Source organism: Haliotis asinina, chromosome 4 (assembly GCF_037392515.1).
Source record: "Haliotis asinina isolate JCU_RB_2024 chromosome 4, JCU_Hal_asi_v2, whole genome shotgun sequence".
Taxonomy (NCBI): domain Eukaryota; kingdom Metazoa; phylum Mollusca; class Gastropoda; order Lepetellida; family Haliotidae; genus Haliotis; species Haliotis asinina.
The window spans coordinates 73440030-73466213 of NC_090283.1; the positions used below are offsets into that span (position 1 = coordinate 73440030).

Genomic DNA, 26184 nt, shown 5'->3' on the forward strand with positions numbered 1-26184 from the left:
TTGATATCCAGAAAAATCTTCATTCATACTGAATAAAGTCTGTTGAACACATCCACATTCTTCTGTTCATTTCAATAAGGGGGTGTGATTGGTGAAATTCATGTAGTGAAACAGTAATAAAAAAAAAGTTAAGGCCAGACCAACTTTATTTCTTTTTTATGGATCCACTGGACATACTTTTTCAAGAATGAGAAAAAAAATTAATTGTTCTCACTCAGTACATATTATTGTTAAGGTGAATACTTTTTAACTGTAACACACACACGGATTAACTGGAGTGCATCATTTTCCTGTCTCCGTCAACGCTTGACCTACATAACCACTGCCTGACCGCTCACTGTCTTACATTCAATATAACTGTTTCTAACTCTCAAACCAAGACTAGGGTGAGTTGATATTATATTTGTGACCCATTACTTTAGATGTCATTTGCATAGTACATGAAACCTCTATTGTGAATCTTTGTATCTTGCCTTTGTTTTCACTCAATACAAAAATACTGAAAATTTTAAGACTCTTCAGTGTTATATTTTGCTGGTTCTGAGGGGATTTCTCATACATTTCATCACAGCAAATTCTTAACCATAACAATATCCTAATGTTTTTATAGGCCAAATATGTGAGCTTACAAGAAAAAAATTTAGATTGTCTTTTGTCCTACATACAATTGCTAAATGGCAAAAAGTAAAATACTCGGAGTATTTAGAAGGAATATACCTTTGAGTGGTGATTTTATTTTAATTTTTCCCCCTCCTGCTCTAGATTTTCTGAGGACAAACATGCGTAAAACAAGAAATAACTGGTCTGGCCTTAGGAAAATCACTTCATAATACAAAAGCTATTGTCATGACACATGTAACAACTGTATTTTACATACATAAAAAATAAGTTTGTCAATAGAAAAAGTGGGGTTTAAGCTTCTTTGTCAGCTGGTTCTCTGGGGTGGTCCATCTTCACTCATAAGACAATAAGAGAATAAAGGTGAATAAAAGCTAGAAATTGTTATGTGGTTGTCATAACAGGAGTCATGGTAGGGGTTGGAATTATAATTCGGGTTCAAGGTCAGCAATGATTAAGGCCAAGGTGATGTCATATTTTGGGTCAGGGTCAGGAATCACAGGTTTAAGATGATGCACAAGTGAAAGCTTACAGTAAGAATGGAGATCACAATCAGGGGCTTGGCAGGGATCTGGTTAGTGTAGGGGTCTGATTTGTCAGGGATCTGGTTAGAGTGGGGTCTAGTTTGGCAGGGATCTGGTTTGTCAGGGGTCTGGTTAGTGTGGGGTTAAGGCATGGTTAGCACCATTCTTGGTTGTTTGTGAAACAGCAGCTGCTTACAATGTGTATATCACAGGCATGATATGACAGCAGACTGAAGGTGTAACAATCACCATACTACAGGAATATGCAATCCAATTATGGCAATATGTTCAAACTGTGAAGACAAACACACCGTCAAAATGGTTTTGACGTGTGGACACCAGGGATTAGCACCTTCCTCAGATGAATATATACAGATGAAGTGGATAAACAGCATCACATGAGACAGAAAACACTTTAAAAATACAGAAAAAATGTGTCTTGCCATTTATGGTTGGAACCAGTCATGTTTAGCAGGACAGAGAGAGTATCCCAAAGGTTCATGTGGCCAATGAGACTGGGTTGTACGATAATGATCCTTCACAAGGGAGACTACTCATGTTTTCCCTAATCCACAAGAATAAAAACCATGATGGGAAATGAAGCCTTCTGTACTCTCTACAGAAATACCAAAAAAATATGTGCATGAATAGATTCACATTTGTGTCTTTAAACATACAGATCCTGCATTTGTCCAGGGCAGTTTTACTTTCCAGGTCCATATTTGAGACAGAATGAGAGATTCACTGCAAGTCCTGTAGCATTAAAAAAAAAATTATGAGAATAAGTTGTTGGGTAAACAGTACCAGATTGAGATCTTCTTGAGATATCATTAAAATGATTGTCATCTCACATTTCCATGATTCTGTAGTCCACGAATACTCCTGTGTATCTAATCTTCATAAAAGAATACAATGTCAATATAACAGTCTACACATATCATGTGTGCAAATACGCTCGATCACTGGTTACGAATTCAGGTACATAAATAACTCTTTCCAATCAAGTCATCTGCTTCACAGATTCTTCTCTGATCAGATATTGACTGACAATAGCATCTTCATTGCAGAATAGCTCCTGCCAAGGGAGGTAATTGCACTATCCCATGCATGTTTGGCATGCACATGAAATACTTTCACTCATTCATACGCAAACTTCTGAGGGCTTCATGAAGGACCCTGTAAAGTTTTTGTTGAAATTTATCCACTTTATCCCATTTTTTTGTTTCCTTGGCAACTCGACATAATTCTTGGGCGTGTTCAATACTGCTGTCATCATGAAGTACTGGGTACAAAACATGATGAGTTGAAAACCTGGAATCAGAAATAATACGAATTATAGCACCAAGATAGATGGGTTAATTCAGCCTTATGTCAATACATACCAATATAACCATTAAACCAGAGGGTATTTTTATCACAAGATGAAGGAGTAAGAATACACTTGAAAACATTCATGTTCCGCATAATAAAGTCATTGCCACCCATACATTCTCCTGTTATTAAAATAACATTATTCAGAGTGGACAGTTACAAAAAATAAACAATGACTGTAATAAAACCCATAACGGTTACTAATTGGATAAATAGATTTTTACCGTTTCCCTGAGTAATCAGTTACGAATATTCGCTCAAACAGCATTTTCACTTCATTGACTGACTTCACTCCAAGGATGTCCTGGTTTTTGCGGTAAATCTGGATGAGGTCATCGAATGCTGTGGTTGTCTCGGTCATAAGATCTGTGACGGTCAACTCTGGTGCTAAAAATATGCAAGATTCATTCATAACACTGGATTAGTGAGTTCTAAGCCAGTTCGGACAGCATTCCGGATACAGATCACAGGAAATGTTTAGGAAATCCTGTAATAGTGCAGTCCTGGACATTCAACTCTACACCACTTAATGTAAGTCTCTAAAAAAGTGTCCACCGTGATATTGCTGGACTACTGCTAAAAACAGCACAAAACCAAGCTAACTCACTCACTCACTCATAAAGGAAAGACAACAGTGAAAATAAAGTCATGTTCATAAAAAATCATGTTCACAATGTAACGTTTTCACAAAATTAAACCAATTCTGTAGAGGATTTGTTGTAGGGAGTGAATGAGGAATTGCCAGGAAAGCTATTGATACCTTTGCAGATGTCTATTCTTTATCATGAAGTGGTAGCAAGTTGTTCATACCTGACATAATCAAATTCGAATGACATTTACAGAACTTACAGGCTTTGTCTGGCCCTTAATCTTAACGATGGTCAATACTGACCATCAGATGAGTGTCAATGTATTATAGTTTAAAATTTTCAAATTCAGACATCACCAATTGTTCAAAGGTGTTTTAATTGAAATATTTACCTAAGTCCCTAAATTCATCAGAACATTCCTTGATTGCCTCTGATGTCTGCCAGAGTGCCACGTGAAGAGTCTGTGCGTAGTTGCTGATGGAATACGGCAGAACGTAGTCATCCACTAGTTTCATCACTGCCATGGTAACAACACGGCTGACAGCTATGTGGTACTTGAAGTGGTGCTGACTATCAAGCTCTCTCATGTCGTCAATGTTTCCTGGAGCCTGAAAAAAACACAGTGAGTGAGTGAGTGACTGAGTGAGTCCTTCAAAAAGAGTAGACTTTGCTCATCATTTCTTGTCTACAGCACAGCTTTGTCACATTTATTAGCAACAGTTTACTACTTTTATTCACGTACGAAACTGTTCACACCAAAATGGTGGGGGAAATCTAAATTCATAATGCTTTGCAGACCACTGCTACATGAAAATCATCAAGCATCATGGATGCTGGAGTGTTCTTAACACATTCATGACACAGATTATTTCTGTTTCAGAAAAAGTTCCACGCATCACTTTGGATCAAAAACAGAAGCTCATGCCCGTGTCTTTTGATATCGAAGTGCATGCCAGGGAGGCAAACAAATACAGATGGTTTCATCAGAAAGAGTGCTTGTGTCTCTTGATATCAAAGTGCATACTAGTGAGGCAAACAAATACAGATGGCATAATTGTAAAGATTCATGGAAAATCAGAAGGTATTGGCACAGACTTTCATATTAACATTTTAATTAACAACACGTAGGTACCACATTATAACTGTTCTAATGTTTGTTGTATTTTATGATCATGTGTGCCTTATCTGAGTGAAAACTGAGGATGCCAGGATAAATGTAGATTCTATTGAAATTATGTACTGTCACACATTAAGGAATAGTCTAACCTCAGTATCATAATCTGGTTTGTTAAAAACACAAAAAGACACTTGGGCAAATTTTCATAATCCCTACGATACACTGAGAAGTATTACCCACCTCGCTGGTCATGCCCTCGAACTGAAGGTGAACTTCCGGTACACCCGCGAGATGGAGGAAGGGGTGACGTGTTACATCCTGCGTGTAGAGTTTGAACGGAGACCAGTGTGAGGAGCCCACAGTTGACTTCCTGTCCCAGTCATCAAGGATCATGGTTTCTGGGTTCAAAGGATTGGGAACCTGTGGACACATAGTTCAGTCTGTTAAATGGAGTGAGTGAGTGAGTATGTTTTTATGCTGCTTTTAGCAATATTCAAGCAGAATCACGGCAGGGGACACCCAGAATGGGCTTTGCACATTTGTGCCCATATTGCCAATTGAACCCAGGTCTTTGGCATAACAAGCCAACACTTTTTCCACTACACTACCACACTGCCCCATGTTAAATGGAAAACAATTCAGGAAATAAGTATATATGAAGTGGTACACAAAATAGGGCGATTTTCATGGATGTCAGTTTCTTTGTTACAATGTTTCAGTGTATATCCTTCAGCCTTCATCCTTCATCAAGAGAAATGATGAAGGATTATGTATATTCTTCAAAACGTTATGTTCTCCATAATCAAAAGTTGACAGCCATAAAACTCTCAAACTTTACAGATTACCTATAGTAATGTAAAACATTTACGTCTTTTGAGTACTATATACTTCATGGGACAACCTATGAAAAATAGGCAGTTTGCCACGTCACAGAAAACCTGATGCAAAAATTATCTCAAATATGCAGTGAATTTATTTGCTTGCATCATTGTTAACGCAATGTTCAAATAATCTAAGCTTGTAATCTGGTGTTGTTTAAATCTGTTTAGTTTAGTTAAATATTTGGCCTGCTTTACCTTGTTTTTCTATTGTTTTTAAACAATCAGAGTTGATGTCTTGATGAAAGTTCCATATTGAGATTGACTCCCGAAAACATGCCCATTATTCCCTCTCAAAACATCAGGGAGTCATCATGACTCCTAAATTTGCTTTGAGCACAATTTGTCATTGCCGTTGTAAAGTGGATTGTCTCCCTTTAACTGCCTTGGTTTTGACAGGAGGAAAGAGAGTAAGTTGGTATGGTGTTAGCAATATTCCAGCAATATCACAGCAACACCAGAAAACAGGAGGAACGTGAAAATGTTTTACGTAAAATGTTGTATCTGTTCCAATCCAAAGTAAAGTCGATCCAAAGTGAAGTAAAAATTAACAAAAGCTCTACATTGCTTAGTAAAAGAGAGCAAATTAAACAGCAGAGACATTGAAAGAGTGCTGACAGACTTTGAACATGAAATCAGTTGCTGAGGGGCAGTATATCACCCTACAGCTAAGGGCAACAATGGGTGTTGTGACCTACCCTGTGAGCGGCAACGTTCAGCAGGTTCCTCAACGCTGGTGTGACGGTGGCGGTAATTGTCTTGTTCCCTGTGGCAAGTTCACTCAGATCAAAGTAGGCAACAGCTCTCCTGCCAAGAAGGTGCTTATTGGCCTGAAAATACAATCAGAGTGAGTGAGTGAGTGAGTGAGTGAGTGAGTGAGTGAGTGAGTGAGTCTTCAGACAGTTATATCACAGGATGACAGCTTCCTATGGGTTTAAACTGGAACCAATTCAAATCTCAGATTAAAACGTTTCGTGAAACAATGGGAAGTGTCTGTGCTAATTATTTATTGCTGGATTTATTCAAATTAGATGACAGCATCCTGGAAACAAGTGACTGATGCCATGAGCGTAATGACCAATAAAATAAAATAAACCACTAATATGAACAGTATTTACAAGCTCACAACAAGCATATATTATATAGATGTATGAATACAATAATACAGCCTTGAACTTACTTTGATATACTCTCTCATTCCTGCATTGGAGAACTCCGCCCCTCCCCATGATATGAGCTTTATCCCACGCCTTGGCTTCCATTGATCTGTCTTCTTGTACTGTAAACTCCACGCAATCTGTCGCAGCATGGCCGTGGAGACAAGAGCATCCGTGGAGGAGCCAGGGAAAGATGATCGAGGAGCTCCAATAATCACATACTTGTCTGTGAAGATTGGGCAATACATAACTAGATTCATCCAATATCAACATAAAGCTGGACTGTATTAAACAGTTTAACCAGAAATAAGCACACATGTGTACTCATTAAAAGCAATTCTAAACACTTGTGACAAGGATTAAATGATATCAATAATAACTGACAAGTAACAATAAAAAATGAATATTTTGGTCAGAAAATACAGAAAAGAATTGTAGAAGATCAAATGATTTTTTCACAACCTACCAGACTCTGAATATCCCCTGAGTTTGCCAACAACATTCCTAAGAAACACTTCTTTCCTCTTGTTAAAAGTCTGAATCTTGACGGTGAAGTTACCTGTAGATAAACAAACAGTATTTATTTAAAAACAGCCTCAGAATATGAAGAAAAGGCACCATGAACGTTGCTAATAATTTGTCACAGCTATTTGACCACCGTACCAGAAGTTGGGGACTCAAAAATGAGGAATACAACTTTAAGCATGACAACTGTTTGCTTAATGCACTGCACAACATTCCAATGTATATTCTCACACTGTTATCAAGGTAAGGGATAGACAAAAGTCATAGCTTGACAATGACACGGTGTAAGAATCTAACGCCATAAAGAAGAGGTTGTCATCCATAAATTTGTATGCTTCATTCTTGTTCCGACGGGTTAGCCTTACTACACATTCAGTTACAGGGAGGTAACTCCACCCACCACAGGTTATAGGTACAGTGACTGAAACACGAAGCATTACATAAACCTGCTGCAGAAAAATGTAATAATTCAATTTGAAATACAGAGCACACTGTACAAGATTGGTACATAATATTGACATAGGCAATAACCAAGAATTACATATGAATCATAATGGATTTTAAGAAACAAGTATACTTGAATAATTTGCTTCTTAAAACATGAGTGTCTTTTTACGCTGCAGTCTGTGGTACACGTGTCACATTGTAGTCGGCTTCTGTATGTAGTATCAAAGGACTAATGATCACTCTACACCTCCCATAATATGTAACCATGATTTTAAAATCTTTTTATCTACAGATTTCCTCCCCAGGACAAAATGGGTGACCAGCCCTTAAAATCATCATCAACCACCCAGCCATGCATTATCAACAGTCCCTTATGAATGACGAATTGAAGGGAAATATTGGTCAGTAGGTCAATAAAAATACCACAAATTGTACCAGAAATCATCTTTAAGTTTGATTCAGATCAGAAGATGATAAAATATAATAAGCGATTGGCTAGGTTAGGTTTCTATCATTGTCAATGTAACCTTTACATTCAGTTCCATCTAAGAAAAAAACATGTACCTTGACATTATTTTAACAGAATGTTCTATTCATGATTCCAAACTTTCAGATCCATTCAAAGAAAATACAGTAAAACCTACATAGTTACATTACTGTACATCACATGCTTCTACAAAAACTTCGGATTTGCTACACCTTGAGTTATTTACCTGACCCGTATCTGTAGGTCATATTGAATCCACCTTTCCATGTTGTCGGAACAGAAGCTCCTTGCAGCTCCCTTAGAAACATGGCTGCCATTTTGGACGAGATTGTCTGGGTGGGTACAGTGAACAAGATGGATTGATCTGGAACATTCAAAACACATAACATATATTTTGGACTGAGTTGTAGTAGTTGAAAGGTTCAATGAAGGATACAAAAAGCTCAGTTCCTTTAGTTCTGAGACAACCCCAAAAGGCTTAATCCACATATATTATGTACCTTGAATTACTCCATAACTGAATTTGTGAGTGAAAATAATGTCAGGTTTGAATAATATATAATATGCAGTAATTACTCAGTAACTAAATTTGTGGGTGAAAATAATTTGTAAGGTTTGAAAAATTTATAACATGCAGTAGCATCCCCAGCCCACAAAACATACCCCTTACATTTACCATGTGAACTAGAATAACACATGTCTGGGATTTGAACCAAACATCTGGGCAATGGCAAGAACCTCAACCAGTGGGCCACTAGTATCCCTCCTTGCACAAGATCAGAGGGTGCTGAACAAAAGCATTGAATTAGAATCATTCAAGAGATAGTGTTGTGTTACTATTGACATCAAATGATCAAATGTGAAATCTTCTCACCACATCCTGCCGAAGCATATGGAATGAAGGAGGCATTATGTGGTGCCGCCAATTCCTTGTCCAGGGGGTCCCAGTACAACAGAACCCCAGCCACTCCGGCATCTTGGGCTACCTGGAGCTGGAACAATTTTACATTGGTCAGTGTTACCACAAGTGGCCAGTACAGTGGCCAAAACAGATTATTGTATTTTTATAGGATATTTATATATTGCACATACCCATGCAACTAGTACATGCTCAAGGCTATGGTATTTTTCCCTCACTCACTGGATGTCAAACTCAGCGGCACATTGTATTATAAATCTCAACTCCCTGTGGAACTAGGTGCACTGAGTTGTTGCGACTTTCTCATGCCTACCTGAAGTCTCATGGCCGATAAAATTTCTGTCAGTATAGCAGTTGGAATGACTTTACTGTCCAAAAAACATTCATTCATATGTGACACAACTACCTGATGGTCAGGAAAAGAAATTCATTGCTACATTGACAATATGGAATCAGACAGGAACGCATATTCCTGAAAGCAAGAGCTACCAGTCTGATGAAATAGCTAAAAATATTGAAAACAGAGTGGTGTAAAATCTGGAATGAAGGGCCATGAAAACAAGGACCAAAATCTTGAGTAAGTGAGTGAGTGAGTTTAGTTTTAGGCTGCAATCAGCAATATTCCAGCTATATGGCGGCAGTCTGTAAATAATCGAGTCTGGACCAGACAATCCAGTGACAAACAACATGAGCACTGATCTGCACAATTGGGAACCGATGACGTGTCAACCAAGTCAGCAAGAATGACACCCCGATCCCGTTAGTTGCCTCTTACGACAAGCTTAGTCACCTTTTATGGCAAGCATGGCTTGCTGAAGGCCCTCTTCTACCCGGGGACCTTCATGGGTCCCAAAAGCTTGAACAAAGATCCATACCATTTGGTAAATGAACAAATACAACATGCCTTTTGTGAGTTCCAATAGGATTATTGCTGAATGTTTCATTGTTACATTCTGATCAAATAACAAAGTTTCCTTTAACTGATATGTAAATATATGCAAAACGTGCGTGACGATAAGTTCTGACAAAAGTACACAGAAAATCGTTTCCTGCCTAAATTTGTTACAAATTTCCTGCCAGAAATAACACAATAAAAAAAGAAAAACAAACCCTTCCAAAGATATCAGATAACCTTTGACCCTTCCAAAACAACTGATTTACCTATCTATTTCTTCAAATAAAACATGTTTAGACATGCTAAAACTTTCATTCAAGGTCTAACACACTTACATATAGGTATAAGATTGCGAGGACATTTTTTAGCTCCACCGACACGTGTTGAAGGCTTTTGGCCTGAACGTTTGCTAGTGTGTGTATATCATGTGTTGAGTGTACTTGAAAGGAAGCAGGTCAGCACTTAATAAAACCTCCCTAGCTCCTGCGTAATGACCCCTAACAAGTTCATCTGGGGCCCCCCAGTACTACAGTCTGTAACAAAGGACCTGTAACCATCCCGTAGCTTCTAACAAAGAGCCTATTGCTGTCATGGAGTGTAAGTCAGGAAGTCAGGACGCTGAGGCGGGACACCACATGTAATCTCTCAATGTGCTGTCCGATTACAACACTAATCACTAGGCTATCTGCATGCTTTACATAAGACAGCTGCTTGATAGGTGTCTATCACACAGATTTACACACGGGCAAATTAGTAGCCAGGTTAGAGCTGACAGGAATAGCGAGGGATGTATAAATGAGATATCACTCACTTAAAGGGACTCTCCTAGCATAGATAGGCCTGTTAGATTGACTTGGAACAAAGGCTAAAATTGGCTTTAGTGCATGGTATAAAAATGGAAATTATTATGTTTGAGGAATACAAGCTTGTTTAATCAGTTTATAGTATTTGTTTTTTAATTCAAGACATTTTTCTACAAATAAAAGCAAAGCATTTCCTATGCAACTAGTTTTGACATTAGCTATTTTCCACTCAGAATATTTACATAAACTGTTTTTAAGCCATATTATATAAACTATTGTTTGCATAACCTATTTTCAGCAGATGTTTTTCACAAGATCTGGGTTGTTTTGCACATTAACAGCTTACTGCACAACTTCTTTACATAAACTGTTTTCTACACAACATTTTTTTACCTTTTCTGCAACTGATGTTACTCCGAATCGAAGGAGCAGAATTTGATCTGTGATGTTGATACCTTGATTGTTAAAGGACAACAAGTCTGACAGACGGCCATAATGTCCATAGAACACACCACCCTGAAAAAGATGTTCATAAATAATGGCAGACTGGCAAAATGTCAAAGCTGTTCATCTAATGGAGAGAAACCACATGAAACGGTTTTCCATTTCACAACTAGTGATCACTGCTGACAAGAACTACAAAAATGTAAACATCCTATTTATTGACAATATATACAAAACAATGTCTGTTCTCAGTGCCCTTAAACAAGCTTCAGTTGGTACAAACATGAGCAATAAGTGTGTTCTTAACCTTAATATCCTTCAGTCCTTCTGCACTTTTAAAAATACTTCTGTAAGGAATATAGTTTGAGGTGAGGACATTCTGCTTGAAAAAAAAAACCTAGCACAAAAGGCAGAGCTTGATGATTTTTTTTTCTTATTTCAGTACACGTTTTCAACAGGACAGTCGAGAAAAAGGATCATGTTCAAGTATGAGCAAGTCAGTGTTATGGAGATTTGAACAGGATTTCACTGATAATCTGGCATGCCGGCATAATAAGAAGGAAAGATGGAAGTGAGGCATATTTTACATGCTCGATATAATTATAAAAGCAATACACATTGCTCTGCATTAGAACTTATGCATATGTAGGTATCTATTATTTGATCATATTGTCTTTGGATCCTGTCCTTAACAAAGGGACATAACTGCAAAGCTAATTGCTACACCCTTAGTGACAAGGTTTTTGGTTTTTCAATCTGATCACGTAAGTTCAATGGGAATCAAACCCAGACCTTCCAGAACAGTTTATCTGCTAGGCTATCATGGCGTTTGTAATAAGTCAAGTGAATACACGACATGTTTAAATGGATAACATGTGTGCACAAATATAGCATCATTATCCGTGATTTACAAAATGAACATCATTTGAGTCACTAGCACATTGCACAATCCATATCTTGGCATATAGCAAGACGTTTGTGCCCACGGACATGGTAACCACAGCAACCAATAGATCTATTGCAACATCCATGGAATACAGTCAGGAAACAAAAAGTTTTCATCATTTTCAGATGCAAACTTTGCTAAGATGATTCCTATGTACCATATTTCTGAACATCATAATCTAGTCTGAGAGTTATCACAACCTTCCTACCATTTATAAAGGGCTTTTATTTCAGTCCAATAACCACACCAACCACCCTGCACTTGGAACAAAACAGGCACAGCCTACTCACTGAAGGAAAGACAATGCTTTCACCTACAAAATATTGATTGTTTTTCAGGAAATCAGAAAATACTGTCTTGCCTGAGGAACTGACTATTAATAATTAGACAGTGTGTCTCTGTCCTTATGTGTGTGGACGAGTTGGTGATGGTGTTGCTTTTGGTTCTTGTATTTTCACAGCATTGGGAATTTAGAAGAGAAGAAATATTATTATAACATTGAACCCTGCCACTCATCATCATCATCATCATCATCATCATCATCATCATCATCAGTTCACACAAAACATGATCCATCAAGTTAACATGCTAAACAGCTTTAAGAAGTGAAGATCAAACTCAGGGCTAAAACAAAGACTTAGGCATACTTTCAAACTGCATTATTTGGAAATGTTACTTCATTTCAAAATAGATCCAATCGTTGGCAAAAATAATCTGAAGCCTATATCCCAGTGTTTAACTATTCAGATTGCAAGCAATCATAACCTGCACTAGTTAACACCAGTTTACTATAGTTTCAGCACTTTGTGTAACTGGCACCTGTATTTCAAAGAAACAAATCATCGTCAATTATTATTTAATGGCAGAATAAACAAGGGTTCAATTTCTCTCTCTTTTGTCATTTGTACAAAATCTAAGGTCATGTTATAAGCAGAATCATAATGAATATCACCTTAAGACCATACTGTCAAACAGACATTCAAAACAAAGGCCTCCTCAGGAAGATTTGAAATTCAAGGCCTATTTGTAGGCAGATTCAGTATGAAAGCCTTTTTCAGGCTCGGCTTTCAAAGCCTTTTTAACATCAGTGAAAAGCCTTGCTGAAGAAATTGATTAATTCAAATTTGTCCCAATCAATTCCAAAGATTCCATCTCCAAACAAATCCTGTACAAAACACTATTTGATTAATTTTTTCCAGATCAGTGTAAACCTTTTCATGTCTTGACGACACTTGACTAAGACACTGTTAAATTAAATTTGTCTGCAACAGTTCAAAAGTAAACCTCTTCATGCCCATGTAAAACCTTTTTCAAGATACTGACTGAATCAAACTTGTGAGTATCATGGATACACAATGCCAGCACTCTGTCCATATCACATGAAACGTATAGAGAACACACCTAATAACACAGGAACCAGCAAATATATGTATTACTCCTTCATAAATTCACTTCTGATTTAGTAAATGATGACAACTTGAGTCTTGAAGTTGACATGATGACATGTATGACCTTAAAAATCTGTATTACAGTTAAATATCTTTAGGTTAGACCATATACTTTGATGATTCACAGATATGCCATTTGTTGTTTAATACTGCACACAGCAATATTCCTGCAATATGGCTGTGATCTGTAAATAATCTTGTCTTGAACAGGACCAGACAATCCTACAGATATGCTCTCATCAGTACAAAGAAAACCAAACAAATATGTTGTTTTGTAATGGCTGACTTGAGACAGATTTCCTTCAAAAATACATTTTGAAAAAACAATATCAATGAAATCCTTCACTTCTCCACACTTTGACTTAGATTTTAGTGTCAAACATACCCTAAGAAAATATTCCACACTGGCTTCATAAGCCTCTTTTCTGAGAACAGCCAGTCAGAAATTAATCAAGAAAGGGGAAATTCTCTGATTATAACAACTCTTTCATCTCCATATTGTCCCTTATATAATGTCAATACTGACAGCATTGTCACTGCTATTTGATAAAGTAAAAACAATTCGTTTTAATTTAGCTCAGAGACATTTCCTAGATATAAATATTTGAGTCTGGGTTTAGCATCATGTAGAGAATAGATTTCAACATACCAATATGACACTTGCTACACTGCTCTGTTTTAGGCCAAGCTGATAAGACAAGCCTAAATATATATTCATTTGAGAAAAAGTGGTATATATTCATTTGAGAAAAAGTGTAACATGAAAAAGGGTCCATATTATTAACACTCAGCTTTCCCTGAGTCTTTCTTGTCTGTGTGTACTGATGACACTCTTTAGAAATCATGAAAATGGGTATTTCTGAATGAAAAAATGTCCCACTAACAAACTGACGTAAAGAATTTTAAAACCTGACATGTAAACGGGACCGGTTTAGTTTCAAACAACCTCTCTGGGCCCTGTTTCCCAAAACTCTCATAAGCCTACGATTTCGTAACTTTTTCTTGTAGAATTCATACCTGATATGTTACAGCATAAGTATAAATGCTACAAGGGAAGTCACGAGATCATAGGTATATGAGAGTTTTGTGAAATGGGACCATGGACAGAAATATTTGTGCACTACCTAAGATAACAAAATGGAATTAATTCAAAATAAAAAAAGACAACTATAATTACTTAATGTTAATTCAAGTCAAAATGTGTTGCATACATTATAGCCATCAATGTGTTTTGGTAAATTTACAATTATTTCAACAATTTTATATCAGCTTGTTTATAATCCAATCCAGACAAATCAGCTACTGACAATATGAGTGAGTGAATATGGTTTTATGTAACTTCTAGAAATATTCCAGCAATATCAAAGAAGGGACAGCAGCAGTAGACTTCACACATTGTGCCCATGTGCAAGAGTTCAAAATTTTTCTACAAAGCCACTTGCCACAGGGCAAGAGACATTAATAAAGTAACTTGTCCAGACTAATTTTCCACATGCCCTGATTGTTGACATAATCATGATGAAGTAACTATGAAAGAACAAATCAACATGGCATTTGGTGTTAATGTTTACTGGACAATTTATCGAGAAGTGATAAATAGCAAAGAAAGATAACCCAATATCATTATGAAATTTAACAGCTATATTTTGAGCAGATGTGACATGAAATCCAAGTTTATTTGTACTTTGAAACCATAAGCAGAAATTATTTAGCAGCCCATAAGTAAGATACCATTAATTGATTGAGAGAAATGAAAACTGTCCCTGTCATCGGGTGATGATGTAGTGATTTACATCATCAGCATCCATCCAAATGGGATACGATGATGTGTCAACTGAGTCAGTGAGTCTGACCACCCCATACTGTTAGTCGCCTCTTACACTAAACATGAGTTGCGAAAGACAAATTCTAACTCGGATGTTCACAGTTTTTTTTCGTATTGTTAAACTACAGCAAGGAGAAACAATCCTATCCCTGTCTCTCCTTCACACATTCCTTCTCAACAATGCCTGACACATATGTATGTAAGTACTCTCACAACATCACAGCTTTGAACAAACTGCAATTTACCTTCGCACTTCCTCCTAACGTATTTGCCACGAACGGAAACTTTGTGTAAGGTGCACTCCCACTTGTATTTTCCGTGCTCCTATCTTCAACAACAGGTGAGTTCTTCAAGGAAACAGTATCCTTTATTTTTCCTTGGCTGTCAAACAGCTGTAGGATGTTGGGTTTCTTGGGATCAGGGTAGGTTGTGATGATGTTGTACTCTTGCACGTCAACATCATCAAAATCATATTCCTCAAGTTCTTCCTCTATAGTCTGCTCTAACCTCTTCTCCAGCGGACTGTGTGAGATTGGGTCGGTGCTGCCAAAGTCTCTGTAAAGAACGATATATAACCATTAACAATCCATACCTATCAACATTAATGAATTCTCCTGAAGAAATTTATTTACCATGCATTTCAATTATTTATCACTTGACAATACCACAAGTACAAGTATACAGTAAAAAAAATACTAAATTTCCACAAAATATTTGAAACGATTTATGAACAAACAAAGAAGTCTGAAAACATACTTTGTTGCATTGTTTGATCATTTGTTTGATCATAGAGTCAACACAGGTTCACAGTTTAATGGGTTTGGTGTAGCTGAAAAAACTGTACTTTCCATATAAGATCTCAGGAATACTGTTTCAATTCATGCTCCAAATATAAGATATATCTTCATGAAGGGAGATAACAAATATTTTGAATTTACTTTCCCAAAATATTTCTTCAGGACATCTAGCATGATAGCAAACAATTTTATGTCTTTTGTAAAACTTAGGCAAGAAAACTTGTTGAATGGTCTCTGCACGCAGACAGGCAAGTACACATGCAAACACACACAAGTCTCTCAAACACAGGAACATGTACACATGCACACATGCACACTCCCACATCCCATGTGAACAACGACAAGTTCTTTGACTTTGCAGCCTCTAAGAAGACAAGCTGTCATTATTCATGACACAAATGTATCTCAATGATTCAATCCCTTTATAATACAAAAGCTTCTTACTTTGTCCTCTAGAATAACTCCATGCATATACAAATTAACATGTCCTTCAGATCATCTTCACATAAATTGAATTTAGTTCGCTTATAATCCCAGACAATACACTACACCGAGTATCATCTTGACGAATTAACGATACAACAAGTATCATCAACAATATCAGATTTCATTTCAGTCAAATTGACACAAACCATACCGGTGCACTCTGACGTCATTTGTACACTCTTCTTTGACATGTTAGCGACTCAAACCGACGTAAGCCTTTGTTTGACATGCCAAGCACATTTCGTCTCACCCAGGCGCTAAACTTCACCATCAGGAGGATAAAGTTGAGCGGTTCTACATACAGGTGCAATGTTTGTCTAAAATCTTTACTGTCAATGGTGTTTACAAACGTATTCAACCTGTAACTGTTTATTCAACTAGTCCAGCTCTGTAGGCGATATTTACACTTGCAAATTTGCAAGCATGCAACATTCCGCCATTGCCTATTGGTAGATCATGCATCCCGCATGACATTTCACTTTGTAGTTTTTGTTATTGTTTCACATATGTCAGGTATGACATCTCTGTTACTTAAATCAGTATGACATTTGCATATGACCAACAGATAATTACAGCATGTGAGCGCAGACACCAGTCTGGTTTCTAATTTAATTAATGGTGAAGCGTACTGAAATTACTCTCACGGACCCACTCCTGTTTAGACTATTTCTTGTTCAAAGACGCCCTCAAACTATATTTCAGTTCAGTGACATCAGTTTGCAAAGAAAGGTCTGAACCGGAGAAACCACCAAGCAACAATCGTGACAATCACGACATGACATCACCCTTCAACAAGTACCAAAGTGACCAAGAAGTCCTTTAGCTGCAACTTACACCCAGCAAAGATTGCTGGGAACTGATTCTTTCCTGGGAAACGAGTGAGCAGTAATCATCACTATCAGGATATGACATCAAATGAATCCCTGAGTCTGAACCATATATCGATTAATGGAGTTGGCAACAAAACAATGTTCAGTTGAAAGCAAATATAAATCAGATTCAAACTTTTGGAAGGACTATGGTAAATAATTTGGTATGTCAGGATTTAAGCAGGCTTCTGAGGGATGACATCAGACTTCAATAATATAGAAACGGAGTTGCACCAGTAGTTTTCAACACATGTTGTATCAACTGTATGGTACTTGGGCTGCTCACAAAATGAAGACCTAACCAGGGCTTAGACAATGATCTATCACTTACTATAAATACACTTGCAGGAATTTAATCTAATAAACAGGCAGGACATGATTACCGCAGCGACACATTCTGGAATCATTCCTGACAACAATCGTCTCAGTGAGCCAGACAGGAAGCCATGATCAATTATCTGAGACACAAATGTTTGTAGAAGATGAGGAGAATCTGTGTACTGTCTCAAGCTTAATTCTTAATACTGTGACATTTAATTATCTGGATAGACACTGAAGAGCAGTCACACATCTGGCTGATGTACGAACTTCAAGATGCTGGCTGGATTTATCTTATCATTCAAAATTCTGTTCTGACATGTAAACTGCAGCCTGATTAACATAATTAAACAATTTACATTATATACTCAACTCCAAAAGAAACGCAACAACCAGTCTTATATAAAACAAGGGACCAATAACTTGTGGTCATGATAGCTAAGACAGCCTCCAAGGTTTAAAACAATTGCAATAAACAACAACTGATATAGCTTTGAAAGTTGTTTCAAAGGCATTTAGAAGTTGAAGGAATCAAACTAAAAGTGCTTCATGGTTCAACTTCTTTATTATACAAGGTCACAACGTTTCGAGACAGATTCTTGTCTCTTCTTCAGGTGAAGTGAGGGTAAAACTAAATGGTTGTAGTATATATACACATAACAGTAGACCAATAACAATGGGTAACAAGATATACAGGTTTCTATTAATTCAATTAATAGAAGCCTCTGTTGTCGATGTAGAGCAGTTAGGATAGGACCAGCATAAGTCCTACCAACATAAGTCCAGCGCACTGTGTTTGACCTTTGACACTGATGTACTGTCACCACATAAACAGGCCGATTGTGGATACCATCGTAATGACACGGGGAATGTGATAGTGGTGCGAAACTGGTTGCATTTGGGTACAGTGATTAAGGGTTTTGCCAGGGACAGGATTGATATATGAACAAACATGGCGCAGTGACAGAAATGGCAGCAAAGGAGGATTTCTGTCTATGGAATGCCTGTGTAAGACATCCATACAACCACAATCAGTATGGATTATGTCAAAAAATCCACCTGTCAAATACTATCATCACGTAGGAAATGACAACTGAGTGTTGCGTTTCTTTTGAAGTTGATCATATATATACACAGTGAAACCTTTCTAAACCAGCACACCACAGGACCAAAATATAAAGCCAGTTTAGACAGGGTGCTGGATTAGAGAGTAACAATCAATTTCCAACATGGCTGACATCTACACTGTCAGTCTCTTTATTACTAAAATGCCTTTGATCTTTTGCAAGTGTAAAACAAATCAAAATTATTAATTAAAGCAAAGTTGATGACAGATATAAAGCATAACTGGTGCTACAATCCTACAAGCATTTGAAGCACCACACAATGACAACTTCCTGATCATCTAACGTGTCGAGAGGAGTGTACTGGATTAAGGGACCTTGACTGATCTGCTCATATCCATGCCGGTTTAGACAGTTAATTACAATTAAAATGGGTGATTGGGACTGGACTGTCATGCTGGAATATGGAATAGGCACATGCCAAATTAGACATAATGTTTTAATGATCATAATATTGTTAGAGTCTCTGAATGGCATTTAGAAGTGATAACTCATGATCATTGCTGCCCACCATCCTTGTACATACTACCAACAAGGCCCACTCCCATTTGTTACACGCCCCCACTGTTACCACATCAGCCACACCTGGAACAACGCTCCCTGGCTTCCCTGGTCCATTATGCCCAACCCCACCTGTCTTCCTGTTGTTTATCTTACCAATAATGCCTGGGTTAACAACCCCCTGGCTTCCACTCCTGTCCATCCACCAATTAACTACTGGTTTCCTTTGTCATACTGTTGTTGTTTCTACATGTACATAAATAGCTCCTTGTACTCCATTCCTTCATTCACCTGATGAAGAAGTAAGAATATACTTCGAAACATCATGACTCTTCACAATACAGAAGTTGCCATCCATAAAAAAACTCGTGCCTTCATAATATTGTTGTCAAATGGCAAGATCAAAATTTTATGTCAGTTTTGATAGTGTGCTGTGTTAGACAAGTGCAAGTTTGGGCAGGTTTTCCATAAGATATTCTTAACGTTTCTTCAATTACTGCCTTAAAGCAACATAAGTTAACATTTTAAGATGAAGACGACCGGCCACAAGCGCTTAATCTCTCAGAAGATTTCTTTCACAAGTGAGTTTTGTTACGTGTATGTATAAGCTATCCAGACTGTGCATTAATTGGTTGTTATATGAATATTCGAGTTGTTATGTCTACAAACTGTAATAAAGTCTTTTGAAACTTGTATACGTTCGTATGATTTTGTATTGCCATGTCAAAGGAAAGTAATTCTACTGTAGTGGTGTTCATAAAAGTTCGTTTCAGTAGTCCGTACATTTCACTATCCAAACGTTTTTGATGAAAAACAGAAGTGTCTGGATTAACGCTGCCTGACTGTACTCTTATTAGCCTCCTGTTGCAGACCCGAGTAATTTTTCAGCAAATAAACAAGCCATGAAAGTAGATCAAATCCAGCTGTGGCCATTATCAGCATTCTCCTTTTATCAGAACACTGTATTTCAGTTTTTAACATCTCATGCATCTCAGATTCAGGCCACAAAGATTAATACTTATAATATTACATTCCTATTTGATCATTATCCTTAGATTGCCATGATATTAGTCTGAATATCAAACAAACAAGGAGAATATCTTAACTATTCTGTTATACAAAGCGATCGTGTCACAAAAGTGATCATAACTCCCATAAGCTTATGATAACCGTAGTGCTACAATCGCTTTGTGGAATAGTGTCCTGCATCTCTTACAGGTTACAGTGAGTGAGCATGATTTTACGGGGCTTTTTATTCTTGCAATATCAAGGCTGGTGACACCAGAAATGGCTTACATATTGTACCCATGTGGGGAATCGAACCCAGGCCTTCAGTGTCAGAAGAATTTAACCACTAGTCTACATCATCACCCCTTACAGGTTCCCAGTGACCTAAAATGTTTGAATGAGGCCAGGTGTCTGCGTATTTTTTTACACCAATTCTAGAAATATTCCAGCTATATCACGGCGGGGAATGAGGTGACCAAATGCATTAGATGATCACTTACATTTTTTGTGTCAAAGTACCTTTACATGCTCATGAAAATGGTTTATCTGGCACAAGATCAATTGTTTACATTATTACTTCCACGTTAAAAAAAAGAACAAACTACATATCCTTTCTTGCAATCACAAAACAAATCTTCAATACATAAATAAGTTTATTTTCATTTGTCCAAATGTGACAAGCAAATTTCTATCCCACTATATGAATTAGAAGTATTTGCCATTTATATCATTCTCAGGCTTTAAATTTTATAACAGTGATCAAATCAATGGCCAATCGTCCAATCAGCAAACATTAGAAAACTGACATTTCCAAACATGGCACTTCCTACAGAAACAATGCTAACAACACCGTAACAGCCTCTCACATCCGGCACTGGACGGTCACATTGTCACAAACTCACACTGTTCACACACACACAAGACCAGTACAACAGACCCTTCACACGCTGCTGTATTGATACAACAATGAATTCAGGACCACAGACGAATAAACAAATACTCGACCACATGCGCCAGCATACTTCGACTGAACCTGAGCATGAGGGGCCATTCATTGAGAGAGTTACTTTATCAGATTATTTCAAATTGACAATGAAATGCGGACTGTTCTGTTTCTTGGACAGACAAAGAATTATATGAACCTGTCACTGACCCTTGACCTCTTGTCAAATACCCTGGGCTCACAGATACCTTAACATGTGAATGTTGATTTTATGAATGCTATACCTAATATATGCATGTCATAAATTTTATCACTGATATATTCAAGCCATGAATGTTGATTAACATACTTGTAATGATGTTATTGCTAATATATGACATGAAAATCTTGCTAATATGTTTATGATTGGTCTATTGCTAAGACATAAATGATAACATGGTGCTTAGTTAAACTCAAGAATGTTTCTGCTGATGCGTTTAACTCATAAACGTTACTGCTGATGTACCCATACATAAATATTTTCCCCTTAACTGCTAAATTGTTCATATTGTTAAAACACACCATCATGTTTCCTCTGCTGTCATAAATCTATTTCATGTGAGATGTTTTTCTGAAATATAATTCCCAAAAATGTTAGCAATTCATTAATGTTAAATACACTGCACAATTTGCACACTTTGTAATTACGGACTTTATAAAAATGAACAAAGAGCAAACTTGAAAATGCACTTTTAAATTCATTCTCTATTGACGGAGTCAAGCCATCTGTGCAGACAAGAATACTCCACAAAGACATCCCTTTTCCTTTGGTTGTAAGCAACAATTAGAAAGCAAAAAAAACTCTCTCGCCGATGTGAACATAGCACAGCCGAAGGGTTTTCAAGATTATAAAGCCATTTCCTGTTCACCCAGCATGCACTGTTATTACATCATACAATCATGCGATACTAATGTTCGCATAAAGCATTCAACAGGGAACAACCAACCATAGGCGGGTTGACATGAATCAAACGTCAAACATGCCTGCCTGCCTTTTGACAAGCTTATATAAAACTGAATAGACTTTAATAAAAGCCTTTGAGTTTAATGGCTGTCGCTGAACAACCCTGAATGTCTTTATTCATATGAAAACATATCCGATCATTGCGCTGTGTCCTCAATACGCTTTCAGTATTGTCACTCAAATATTTCTGACGTCTGTAAATCATGGTAAATGAATTCAGTCAAGGGTACATCATGTAGGTGTCTGGAAATATTGCAATAATATTAATAATCCCATACCTGTAGAGGATATTTTATGGTCTACACTGTCGAACTGAGTTGGTGAGATGGTTTATAGGAGAATCACCAGCCTGCACAGCTTGTGATGAAAATGTTGCAGACAACTAACTCAAAATCAGCTCTCAGAACCATTTTCAGAAAATATTTGTGTTATTCATTATTTCACCCTATTAAAGGCTGAACACACTAAACATAACCTTACTATTCAGGATTCAGACTTGTGGCGGAAGTAACGTGCTTGAGGAATTTCATGTGAATCATTTACTTCATTCATATGATCTCTGTTTTTGTTCACGGGGGAATTAGTCTTAAATTGGTTAAACTTTGTCTGGTTGTATTTTGGTACAACACAGCACTCAGGAATGTTCAATGTTTCTGTGCTACTGAGTATCATTTAGCCTTCAACTAGTGTTGGGAATTGGTTGAAATCTCACAATTGATGGTTACTACCAACGAAAAATCATCGAAAAAAGTTGGTCAGTGTCATTTATCAGATTTACATATCCAGGTTGTTACTGCAGATACATATGACATGACACAAATTGATACTTAAAAGTGACAACTAATATATCATGAACATACACTTCCTGCAGTCTTGAATTTTTCAGTCATGACTTTTCAGGTAGTAAAGTGAGTTTTCCAAGAAATAAAACTCTTGTCATGGCTTAACAGCCTCGATGTGTTCCATCATCAACTGTTTCACAGACAATAACAAAAGTTCCAAAATCATCTGTGTTCGATTACGAGAATATGTGATTGATTCCTCAGTCATTAGGTCACTGCAACCAATCTTTGATTTATTTCAACAACACTATCTTCAACACATCAATATGTGCTCAAAACCAGCACTGTAGGGTAGCCCAGTGGTTAAGATGTTTGCTAAAGAGGTAAAGAGTCAAAGTGTGATTCCCAAATAAATATCTTGGTTAAGCATCTGTAATATGTCTGAAGTATACTGAAAGGCGCTTTACATAATTAAAGTTGGTCTTCCATGGGTATCAAGCATTTTCAAAAACATTTCCAACATATTTAGGGGGGAAATATACATGAATCAGTTTAACATTATTAATTTCATCACAACACTGCTCAATTCCTGAGCAGGAGGCAAAGACTTGAGATTTATTGAAATATACTGAGGTACACAAATAAGGGAGCACCATTTATGGCAGTGTTACTTAATTTTATTCTCAGATTTCCTCTGAAAGGGCTATTCAAAACTGGTGATGAAAAGAAGAAAATATTAAAGGAACACTTATCTTTTCCTGTAATTTCATTTGATTCTCTCAGTGTATGAGCCAAAAACAGGTATCTGATGGTCACAAAGTGTCTTAAGATTGAATGTATACTATCATACCACTATGCCACCACTGTCACCATGGCAACTGACATGCACCCATTTATATCAAAGCACATAAGCAAACTTCGGAAAAAAAGTTGTCTTAATATCTCCTGGCTTGTTGAAACGCTAAATTCCAATATCTGGGATACCAGTCACAAATAGGGTTGTCATCTGTAACTGGCTCGTAAACCTCAGTGGTTCGTAAATCAGCTGTAAATCAGCCACTGAGTTTGAAATACGTAAGTTTCACCTTGGCCCTTCCAGTTTCAAGTTGGATACCCAATATGTCAGCTTGAACAACTTTTATTGCTTCTCATGAAAATAATTTTCTCATGTGATCTCTGTATTCACTTGCTTATCACTGAGTCTAGTTGTCCCCTGAGTGAGCGAGTGAGTGAGTGGCTAGCTACACCACTTGCTTCAGACCCTGTAGTGCCAAAGCAAAAGTTAATGACTTGACACAAATTACTGGAACACACCTTTTCAGTCTGAGATGGTGGTGAGATGAACAACTTATGAATAAACTTCAGTTTTCAAAATACAGAAAATAAATTTTAAAAGCTGATGAAATATTCATTAAGTGAAAATGATAGCAATAACTGGAGTGAGTGAGTGAGTGAGTTTAGTTTTACGTCGCACTTAGCAATATTCCAGCTATATGGCGACGGTCTGTAAATAATTGAGTCTGGACCAGACAATCCAGTGATCAACAACATGAGCATCGATCTGCGCAATGGGGAACCGATGACATGTGTCAACCAAGTCAGCGAACCTGACCACTCGATCCCGTTAGTCGCCTCTTACGACAAGCATAGTCACCTTTTATGGCAAGCATGGGTTGCTGAAGGCCTATTCTACCCCGGGTAGACCTTCACGGGTCAATAACTGGAGACATGACCATCTAATTACACATGTAAGTGAAAACAATGCAGGGAAAGTTCAAGACAATGTCATTGCACTTCGGGACAAACTGAGGTTGAGACATTTCCAGCCCAAATCAAGCTTGAGGAGCAGCATGAACTTGAAACTTGGATTCTATCAAGCATCTTGTACCAAAACTGAACATCCGTCCCCTATGCCCCAGCAACCAGCTAGTGTCCACCTATATCCTCTCCCTAGTCAGTCTCTCACTAGCATGTCTATAGTTCCTGTATTCCCAGGCTATCAATACAGTGAAATACAAGGTTGTCAACACTCCGTCATTGCCCCACTACACCTCTCACACCCTCTCCAATAAAGCAATAAAGATAAACCCGGGATCAATAGGGCCGAACCTGACCTGCATCTGTCACGGAGAACGCTTCAAGTATGATGAATACACTAATATGTTCCTATCAACCGAAAATATGTATATGAATTGTACAGTGACAGTACACTGGTAAACTGTCCCTGGAATTGTATGTAGTGAAAGTAAGTGAAAACATAGTAAGTGAAGTTGGCAAGGGTAATCGCTGAAGTGGACATTGAAGACCTGTAAGACTTCAAGTTATCCCAGGTTTAACTCTACAAGAAAATGATTACATATATGGACTAAGTTGTTACTTTGACACAAAGATCTTGACCAGTATATCAATTTTCTGCAAAATAGTTATAAATTCTTCATTAATTCTGCATTTTTCTTTCCTGGCTTTTGAAATTTAAAAGTGGGATTTTCAGATCATGATTAATTTGACAATAAAAATGAAAGACAAAACTAAAATATCTCTGAAATTCAGAATGATAAAATAGAAATTTAGTAGCACCTAAATTTGAAAAAAAATAACAATGTTTTCCCAATTTGCTTGCCAAGAGCAAGTGGTTTAAATCCTAATTAAATCCCCATTGCTTAATCCTATCAATTTGGCAACAAAAATATCATCAAAAGTTCCTATCTGGTTATTACAATCCATCAAAGAGTTTAATGTTCTCACGGATCAACACTGTCGGACACATGCCCCAGTGAATATCTTTAACAAAAGCAGATCTGACTATCCTCAATTAGTTTATATACACAAACAGTTCCCTGGAGACATACCGGCAATCAAAGGATACAGATTAAAGGAGATAGCACTGTTTTATCTCATGTGAACAAATTCTTTGTCTGACAAAAAATGGCCTCAAGCAAAATGGTTACGCCTGGCCTTTGACCCAAGCATAATATTTAATGACCTTTGCCTTGGTCACCATTATGTATGCCCTTTGACCTGTGAATACATTAAATTTGACACTGATAAAAACGTCATAAGAAAAAAAGTGATTGAGAATGGGGAAGGGGGAGACAATACTGAGGATGAGATAATGGACTTGAATATGACTGCAAATCACGTACATGTGTTTCTGTGCAAGTGCTGTTAATCAGAATTGATTCCCATTGCAAACAAAATATCCCCAGACATTCTAATACAGTACTCATATCAAGCAGGGCCTAGATTTTCGAAGCTGTCTTGGTACTTAGATAGTTGAAAGTGCCATACAATAACACTAACTTACGACTATCTAGGTTCATGATAACTCCTGTAGAAATAGCATTCTTGCTCTATATTTT

At 37.2% G+C, this 26184-nt stretch overlaps 1 protein-coding gene across 2 annotated transcripts in view; it reads right to left on the reverse strand.

Annotated features, from left to right (window-relative positions):
- Positions 1–1893: 1893 nt before the first annotated feature.
- The window catches only part of LOC137281857 (glutamate carboxypeptidase 2-like), a 46799-nt gene continuing 22508 nt past the window's right edge, over positions 1894–26184 (reverse strand). Inside the window, exons 2-12 of one of the 2 annotated variants that reach the window (XM_067813511.1) lie at positions 15240–15549; positions 10725–10847; positions 8589–8706; positions 7941–8078; positions 6722–6814; positions 6279–6481; positions 5797–5928; positions 4461–4640; positions 3495–3711; positions 2738–2900; positions 1894–2453 (exon numbers count right to left, since the gene is read on the reverse strand). In XM_067813511.1, coding sequence (XP_067669612.1) covers positions 2276–2453; positions 2738–2900; positions 3495–3711; positions 4461–4640; positions 5797–5928; positions 6279–6481; positions 6722–6814; positions 7941–8078; positions 8589–8706; positions 10725–10847; positions 15240–15549 — 1855 coding nt within the window. In that variant the 3' untranslated portion in view covers positions 1894–2275. The remainder of the gene's footprint in view (positions 2454–2737; positions 2901–3494; positions 3712–4460; positions 4641–5796; positions 5929–6278; positions 6482–6721; positions 6815–7940; positions 8079–8588; positions 8707–10724; positions 10848–15239; positions 15550–26184) is intronic. The other variant, XM_067813512.1, reaches the window with a different exon arrangement.